A 9,917-nucleotide genomic window follows, 5' to 3' on the forward strand; every position below is an offset into this window, starting at 1 on the left:
AATGATGTCTTCGCTTGCATAGTTGGTTTAAAGTAATAGACGTCATATCCACCAAAACACTGGAATATTTCAGTGGGTTTCCACTCGTCGAGTCAGATTATATCGCTATAGTTATAGTGCATTTTATATAAGAATAAAAATTCACCATATTTGATTTTTTCAGACGCTTCTCGAACGTAAATTTTACTAGGTTTTAATTAGATGACTTTATCCGAGGTCGATACTCCTAAAATTAAATAATAGATTACTATATTCTATTCGATTTTCTATACTTTTTCCTTCCCTTGACTTACGATTTAATTCCAAATAATTTTTCAAACGTGTACTATTTAATTTTGTTTAAATTTGTTCGTGCAAGTAGAAAAAAGTAGATTTGTTTTACGAATGCCTCGTGAATGTAAAAATGTGTTGCTTTTAATTTATAAGGCTCGATGACGAGTGAATGGCAAGGGGTTAATTGCTCCGATTTAACAGAGTCGTTTTCTTCTGGATCTGTCTGTAAATTGAAATTAGTACTAAACGAAGTAAAATGAATTTAAAGGTGCAACCTTCGTCTGTAATAGCCCCGATTGTTTATACAACTTTTCTTTCGAACTTTCTGCATGGGTTGCAATTTACAGTAAAGTGTTAAAGGAAACAAATAGGATTATAAGAAGAGAGGATGCTGCCTTTTCTGCAGTTGATTCCAGTTAATGGAACCGTTCCGTTCGTAGATGGCAAAGGAGGCGCAATTTAAAGTAAACTGTCGCGCAAGTGGCGTTTTAAACAACAGAACGTTGTTTCATTTGCAGTTGCTTTCACTTGACACGTCCGCCCTTTCTAGATTTTATAAAGCAGCGCAGCTTCAAGCACAATATTCCAGATAATGATACCAGATTTCTAGCGGCGGTACGTTATTTCCTGATTTAGATTTACTTGCACGAATTAAAGTGGACTTCAGAGCAAATCGTGTTAAAACGTAGAATACAAATAATATAACGTAAAATTTGACGCGTTATTTTACAGATCAAGCTACGATAAATTCACAGTAAAAGGTTATAGAAATAAAAACTGGCGTTTCGTTCAGTTAGCGTCGGTGAATTCGCCAATATGGCTGACGCAGCGCTCGTTGCTTCCGACGTAACTAGATTCCGATTGACGTTGTCTTTAAAGTTCTTACGTGAAACTTTTAGCAGCGAGCTAACAGTGTTAACCTTGTGTCTGAGACAAGGTATGCTAGGTCAGCTTTACTATCGATTTCATCAGCATTTTTTCGACGAAAACGACCATTTTTATTTTTACGACCGCCCGCGAGATTTTAAGTTTCACTTAAAAAGAAATTGTAAACCATTTGCGACGATTTGATTCTAGCGTGGATCCTTTAAAAGGCTCTTTGATATTTTATTAACCACGATGAATCGATCGTATTGCCTTGTATGTGTTAATACAGCTAACTTTAATATCATTAATAAAAGATACCAACTTTTGCCTTTGAATGTACATTAGGGATGAAACAAAATATTATGAAGCCTATGTTTTAGGTTAGAATGATGTCTATTTATTCAAGGGACAAAGTACCTGTTGGTCGTAAACAGACACTCCGCAGTAGATAGAGCGTTTCACACAAAATGTCGGAAATGGATTTAGTCTCACTTGTTGCAAGCGACACGCACGGAACCAGTTTAAACCCGTAACATTTATATCTAAACTACCGAGCCAGCAACAAGTTACGATTTATAGTATCAAATGCATTAATCAAATGGATGCAATACGCTATCTGTTAAATGAATAAAAGGCGTTGTAGCACCGAAAAATGAATCGATGCTCCAGAATAACGGCGGAACTGTTGATGAATTATTTAAGTTTGTCAAGGAAGTGATACATATTCAATATTAAAGTAATTAATTTTCAAACACTTTGGAGGGCCTAAAAAAGAAGAAATCTTTTATATCTAAAATTAATAAATGATATAACGTTACACTGTTCTTTAACTTTAATAACTTATTAATCATATTAATAGATTAATATAAGTTATATAATTTATAAATAATATTAATAGAAATAAACGTGGTAGCTGCATCCTTGTAAATTGAAAATTCTATTTTACCTCCGCTCCCTTTGGAAAACACTGGTTCAAAGAATTGGGTGGAACGGAGTCGATGAAATGGTTATTGATAATTAAAGAATCTGTAAATTGAAGGGAAACGGGAGGACGAGTGGAAACTAGTGCTGGAGAGTAAATTCCAAAAAGTTCTGGACGAAGAATGAGATTATAGATATCGGAAAAAGTTTGCATTCCAGCTATTAAAGCGGCGGTAGCATAGTTTCTGATTTGTTTATAATAGTTCCAAATGCGAGACTAAACGACTGCGTTTGAATTTCGATCAAACTTTATTCCAAAGATTTATGAGTTTCTTAATGAAAGTCGTTGTTCACGATGCAGGTGGCTATATAACATACATAAGCTTGACAGAAGTAAATATGTTGAAGATTTGTGCGATTGTAATAACAAACGAAGCAAGTTCAACATCGACTGGTAATAAATTATAATGCGACAGGTAAGTTCGCTGTATTCATTTTATGGACTGATTTTTAGCAAATTTCACGTGATATACATCAGACAGTGATTGATTTTATTAAAATCATAGTAAAATGAAGATTAACCATTCATTTTAATAATACCAGCATTAATTTGTATAAATTCGAACAAATTACTGACAATAAATTCATTGGCAAATTTAATAATTTATAAGAAATATGACAACGAATATTAAAAAATAAAATCCAAGAAATGTAATTTACTGCTCCATGCTTGATGTAATATTTATAACTTCCAAGCTATGCTTTTTAGTTTTTTAAAAATTCAAATTTGCTTCCGAACAATCCCATAAATATTCGACAAGCTGCCATTTTGCCAGATTATTTCACAACGCGCACCGTAATACTTTCGAAATCTTGAAAAGGGGAAAAGGATAACCAATGCACGATGAGATATACGTCCTCCATAGTTTCCGGACTATCGTTCGTCCAATAAATTATTTCGTCAGCGTCTCGGTAAAAATTATCCTCCAACAAAATTGGAAATTCAACGTTTAATATAATATCGTTTATCGCTTAAAGTCAATTTATAAGCTGAGAACGAACGCTCAACATTGCAAGATATGATTGGGGCATATTTGAACTAGCATGCTTTAATTGTTTTAGATTCTTTAACAATCTGACTCCATAAAATTCGTTTCTGTAGAATCTATCTGCCGAGAATACTTCAGAATTACTGATCAATACTATTAGTTGCGTCTATGATCTGTTACCATTAATAATGCATTATAGGTAAACACGAGATGTATAAATAGCTGTTGTTGAACATAAGCATTAATTTTATGAAAGAAACGCAATAAACATATATGGCATATGCAGTATATTTCGACATATGTTCTTATAAAAAATATATGTTTAAGGACCTCTAGTGATTCAACAAACTTTTACTTAGGTGTCACTCTTTTACCTATTTCCTAGAAGCATATGCATTTGCATAAAGATCCGCAGTCTAATCGTTGATGTGATATAAATTCATTTTTGTTAAAAGAACGTAGCAGACAACTTTTCCTCTACGTTTTTAAAATGATAAAATATTCTATCGAGAGGCACGAGTGAACAATATAAAGTGAAACGAAGTGCAAACGAAAGTGTTATGGGTCCAAGTTGACCCAAACACGAAGGAGTCGTTATGGCGTTAATAAACAGATCCAAAGATGGCCGACGGTTGAAAGAAGCAAAAGGGTCGAGTCACGAGCCACGAAATTGGGACGACCAGCGAAAACTAATGACGTCCGATTCACACGGCGACAACCTTGCCGCGGACGATGAATGGCACGATCGACAAGAGGTCGCCTTTTCCGCGGGTCTACCGTGAAATCTTGCACCAGGGTTCTCTTTGGACAGAGGCCAAAATTCCAACCCTCTGGCTACCCACTCCTGTTTCACGCCCATATTTCATTACATCGATTCCTTGTCACGTGTTTTGCCTACGTGATCGAGCCCCCCCCATCCTCCTAGATAACTTTCCCAGTGAAACGCGAACCTCCACCGGCAGGGGTTTTGTTTCGATCATCGACTCGAGCCGAACGACATACTACACGAGCCCGGGAAACCGCCATTTTTCTGTCGCGTAGCAAGCATTCCCATCCTATCGATTAATTCTCATTTTTTTCTTCAATTTCTCTACCCTTTCCCTCTGTCCCAAATTACTCTTGCGTTTCATTTTTTTAATTAAAGTCCACAAAATTCAGGAAGAATTTTATTTATTTTAAATACATAGACAGTTAAGCGCCGTTGCCTCCAGTATGTATTTTAACCCTTGACTGCTATCGTGGGGTGCTTTTGTCTTATTTTATTATTTTGTTCCAAATTACTCTTATAATTTATTTTTTTAATTAAAGTCCACGAAATTCAGGAGGAATTTTATTTATTTTAAATACGTAGCTAATTAAGCACTATTGCCTTCAGTATGTATTTTAAGCCTCAACTGCTATCGTGGGGTGTTTATTTTTTATTTTATTTCCACTCGATATTGTGCTCTAATATTTTGTGTAACGAATATAATGAAGACCAATTGTGCAAGGAAGTTGGCTGCTTTATATTTTTTAATAGTACATTTTGGGGTATAGAAATATCCCTTTAAGGGTTGAAATGGAGACTATAATATAGAACACTGGGTTCTTATCACAGGTAGCTATCTTCGATATATTAAAAATCAGAAAAAGAAGCCAAAATAAATATCTTTATCGTTTTTTGGAAGTCCTTTAGGAGGTTTTCTATTCGCCTAATGTCCCCCAGCGAGTCTAATAGCATCAGAAACGAGGTATTGAAGTTAACGCGGGCTCCGTGAACTTAATGCGACGATGGCTCTGACGCCAAACCTGAACGTGATGTTAAACGTCCTACGCTTTATCTCTTGGATCACACTTTTCTCTTTTGGCCCCATGCCAAACACCTACTTCTTCCTCAGTTAGCTGTCTTTTCAATTTCTTTGCGATCGAGAGTACTTGATTCAAGTCGTATCGTTCCGTTGTGTCAACTCTGTCCGAGATTTACCAGCATTAGGCTGATTCGTAACTGTTCAGAATAGGATTCCCCTAGTTAAAAGATAGTCTAATACCTCGAAACGCGTTCGCAAATAGAAATTGTAAATATACAAAATTTGTGTTTTTTTTTGGTCATGAAAGAAAATTCCAAAAACTTTTAAATAAAGATACAGAAATAGATCCAAAATGACGTTAATAAATATACAAACAAATTCATACGAAAATGGTCCTTGTGTACAGTGGACCATAATGAACGTTAGCTTCGTTTTACAGCCAGTAAAGTTATAATCAAGATAATTAAGTCTAGTAATCTAGAAAAACATTTATTTTGAGATTCATGACTTATCAGTGACTTATTATTCAATTTACAATGTTTTAGATTGCAATCAAAGTGGCGCGATCGATAAGAAGGATCTTGACCTTGCTGTGCAAGTAAGCATCTAATTGTTCTTAATTAAGAATCAATAGTGTCTCGTTTTTATTAAATAGAAACAATTAATTGAGGAATCGTATTCGCATTGACATCTTCAAATAATACTTGGTAACAAGCTGATACATTTTTCTTGTTAAAAACAATTTAAAAAATTTATGATTTAATCATGATACTCGAACGATGTTTTTATATGATTTTTATTTTTAATATCAGCGGATCAGCGAATGCAGAGGCTGGACTCCTGACAATCCCAAAGTTCAAAGCACGAGGGATAATTTGCTCAAAATGTGGGACGGTTTGAGGCAAAGGGCCGATGCAGATCAAGATGGACAAGTAAGAAACTATAAAAAATATTACATCGTTCCTATCTTCGTCAATATTTTATCTATGGCTGTTTCGTCGAAAGCAATTTTCATTCGGTCGCTGCGTAAGGGGTCAAAGAATGTCTGAATCATGTTTCCGTTCAGAGATTTTATTTTTCCACTTGTATTTTTCAGGTTAGTCGAGAGGAATGGTATTCACTTTGGGAAGAATACGCGAAAGATCCATCGAACCCATCCGAATGGCAACAAACATACATGACATTGATGTTCCAGTTGTTCGATGCGTCTGGTAAGTTTATTGTGCTTTCGATTCTTCAAAACGATGAAAAAGAATTATATTACCTTCCTTTCAACTCGAGAGTTGTTGCTCGACGAACAGAATTCTACTAAAAATACGAGAATGTTGTGACGCAACGTCGCTAAGAAAATCAAACCAGAGACGAGCTATATGGATTTAGAAAAATACTCGACGAGTAGCTTAGCTTGTAATTTCGTTGTACATATCGCCATAAGAGGAAGATATTTGGTTCGAAAAGGGGAAAAGGGTTATTTACGCTGATCGTAATGTTCACCAGGTGACAAATCCATCGACGAGACCGAGTTCTGTAACGTGTGCAGATATCATGGCGTACCGGAAGCCGAGGCCAAGGAGGCTTTCAAAAAATTAGGAGTCGTAAGTGTAAAATCGCACGACACGATACTCGAGGCTATCCACTAATACTGTCACGCCGTTTCTATTTGCATAGGGTCAGGAAATAACCTGGGAGAAATTCAGCAACCTCTGGAAGCAATATTTCTCCTCGGACGAGCTGACCACAGCCGGAAACTTTATTTTCGGAAAAACTTCCTTCTAACTCTCCCGTTACGCGTGAACCGGGGAGACGTATTATTACCATTTCCTATGCGTCGCCATAGTATCGTCCATTCGTCTGATTTCTCGTGGTCAATTTACCTCTACTCAGAAAATAATCACCGGTCAGAGGTTATTCTTGTTTGACAACGAAATAAAAGGCAAACCTTTTGATTTTATCGATTCCGTAACGAACGATCGCGATCATTCAGCAGCAGAGGTTTCGTTGACTCCTATCCGTGTAAATTCTCGTCCAGATAACGAATAAAAAACAAAATTAAATATTTCACGATCGAAAAATAAAAATTTAATTGCTCGATCGAGTCAGTGTCGCGAGTAAATTGCTATATGTTTGTTCCCATTCGCCATTTATTGTTTAAATGAAATTTTGACCGTCCCGAATTCACGATGGACGCACGGAACGAAATTCTTCTCACCATTCGATAAACATGGCGGCGAAGCAGGGCTGGGACTGCTTGTCGAAGTTTTCTGTATTCGAGTACAGTAAGTTTTCGACTTCCTCGGCTAATTTGTACTAAAATCGATAATAAATTCGAAGAAGGAAAATCAGTCTCAGGTCAAAGATAATGTGGACAATATTCACGTACTACTCACCATTCTATCCACGATTATTCATTTTTCCTGCAATATATTAGCTACTCAACGTTAATTTCGAAAAGTAAATTCAAATTAAATGGATCCGCACATACTGCTTTGTATAAAGAATAATTTAATAAATGGTATTTATTTAAAATATAGTTGTCCTTCCTACTACTAGCGCCTTTAGCGGAGAAACTGTGAAACACAATTACTATATCTGCGCAGAATATACATATACAGTATATCTCCTGCCAACTCATGCGCAACTATAAAAGATCACGTTTCATCGCTAGATAGGACGACTATTTTTTGGTCCATTTTATAAAACCATAATGTGTGTAACTCGAGGACTTACTGCATTAGAACACTTCGATGGTTCATATGTTCGGCGAATATAATTCGAATACTATTCGAATGTTTGAGTATCGAGTATTTTATGCATCAAGTATCTTGCTATTAATCAAGTTTCATAAATTCATCATTATTTCTTAACCCTTTATAATTTGTTACATCAGGGTGAATAAGATCGATAGGTTTTGATTAAAATTTAGCGTTCAATTAATATCCTATCATTAAACACTAAACAACGTTCTATTCCATCGTTTATTTCAGAAGTAAAAATTAATTTCGTTTATAGAGGGTTAAATTTTATTTTCATTTAGGATATCATGCAACGTTTCTTATATTTACACTTCATTGTGCAAAAAGAAAAAGACTTCTATGTACTCGTACAAGCACTATCGATCATCTCGTAAGAATCATCGATTTCGCTTCGACTAATAAGACGTAACATTTAAAAACATATGGATATTCGGATAATAATATTTTTAATACTCAACTATTCGAAATTTATTCGCAATATTCGAATAGTCCCAGTCCCGTAATAATTTATATCTCATTGTATGTTTTTATCGGTAGCGTATTTAAATGTAAGAAAAACGAACTGTAACGGTCACGAGCTGCGCGAGTCTCCTTCGTTCGGCGGTAAAAATCGTTTTTTGAACCGGTGTATCGGACGATGCGTTTAATTAGCGAATAATGCTTCCCTCCAGTCTGCGACAAGGCAGACGGTGTTTTCAGAATTTAAAATAAACTTGTTCCGGAATAATGGTACCCACATAGATGCAGACGTTTGTCGTGTTACGTTGGGAAAAGATCGACGTGGGACGGCATTGAGAAAAATAGAAAAAAAAAAAAATAAAAATAAAAGTAACTTCGTATCCATCGGCACGACGGCTGGAAACGTTTTAGAAGTTTCAAACAAGTTGGCTTAATTATCGTGTACGGAGCATCACGGACGAGGCGTTATACATATTTTAAACGAGTTGTCGGTATCGCCCTAAATGTGTCTTGTATAGACATTATATATATACATATATATATATATATATGCTGTTATATCGAGAAATAAAAGGAGCATACGTATATCTACAGAAATATATAAATATAAATATATATATACATATTCATATTCATATGTATATATATATATATATTTGAATGACAGAGTTTTCAATAAATTGTGATTAAAGAGATTTATAAATTTTAATCGATGTTGACTTGAAGAGACAGTCGAGGAACTGAATGCTGGTACGTATTTTAATTTTAGACTATTTCACCGTCTATTGCCCGATTTTTTCAGTGAAATTCCTGTAGGCATGACAGAATTTTTTTGAAACATTTTTAATGATTATTATACTTTCTATCGTGTGCCGATAATTCTGTTCACGACGAAAGAAACGTGTTTTAAAGAGAGAATAATGTTCTTTTTGTGGGCAATAGAGGTACAACTTAAGGGGTCTGTCTAGTTCTAGATTTTTCAAAATTGAACAATATTCAGGCTTCTTATTAGAGTAACCTATTGGACGCAACTAATTCAAAATTTATACAATATTTGGACAAACCATAAGAATTTTTAAAGGCATACTGATTTTGTTGTAAACAAAAATTTACTTCGTAACTGATATAATAAACATTCTGGTCGTCAGAAATAAAAAAAAAAACAAAAATCAAAGATTTTTGTGGCTTTACCAATGATAAGGAAACCTTCACAAATATCGAATTAGTTTTAATACGAAAAGTAGAGGAAATTTCAAGGGAAAAGAACTCGATTTTCTTTTCATTTCTAAACTAGATAGACCCCTTAAATGCAAATAAAAAGACAAGACAATTACTCGAATTCGTATTCATGACGAGCATAGGCACCGAATACAGTTAATTCAAACTTGAATTTATTTGCTATCATAATTCTTAAAGAATTGTCGTAACAGTAAAAATTCGTTTCAATTTCATCATTTTTTAAATAAAAAATTGAATTACGATTTCTGTTTAACTTATATTTATTCTCTGTTAATTCTTCTCATTTTTATACTGAATAATTACTAACTCTGGAATTGTTGACGTTTCCATAGTTCTTCCGTTGCTTGTAAAGAATCGTAATTTTTTCTCGTAAACATTTTTTATCTAAGAATTTTAAAAATTTAAAAATTGTGGTCATGCGTACGAATACGACTGAGAGATATTTACGTTTATTTGTACCGTTCGAAACATTGTTCTGCTTCAAAATAAACAATAACGTTGTTGTCGCGATCTAACATAGCCTGTCATGTAATTCTGAGTGTACAATAAAAGAAAATTAAAAACATTAA

General features: G+C 34.6%; 1 protein-coding gene across 2 annotated transcripts in view; it reads left to right on the forward strand.

Annotated features, from left to right (window-relative positions):
* Positions 1–9,917, forward strand: part of Scp2 (Sarcoplasmic calcium-binding protein 2) — an 80,519-nt gene extending 70,602 nt beyond the window's left edge. For both annotated transcript variants that reach the window (XM_076769133.1, XM_076769134.1), the window contains exons 3-7: positions 5,443–5,495; positions 5,710–5,829; positions 5,994–6,108; positions 6,395–6,492; positions 6,566–9,917. In XM_076769133.1, coding sequence (XP_076625248.1) covers positions 5,443–5,495; positions 5,710–5,829; positions 5,994–6,108; positions 6,395–6,492; positions 6,566–6,673 — 494 coding nt within the window. In that variant the 3' untranslated portion in view covers positions 6,674–9,917. The remainder of the gene's footprint in view (positions 1–5,442; positions 5,496–5,709; positions 5,830–5,993; positions 6,109–6,394; positions 6,493–6,565) is intronic.

The sequence above is a fragment of the Colletes latitarsis genome, chromosome 7 (assembly GCF_051014445.1).
Source record: "Colletes latitarsis isolate SP2378_abdomen chromosome 7, iyColLati1, whole genome shotgun sequence".
NCBI lineage: Eukaryota > Metazoa > Arthropoda > Insecta > Hymenoptera > Colletidae > Colletes > Colletes latitarsis.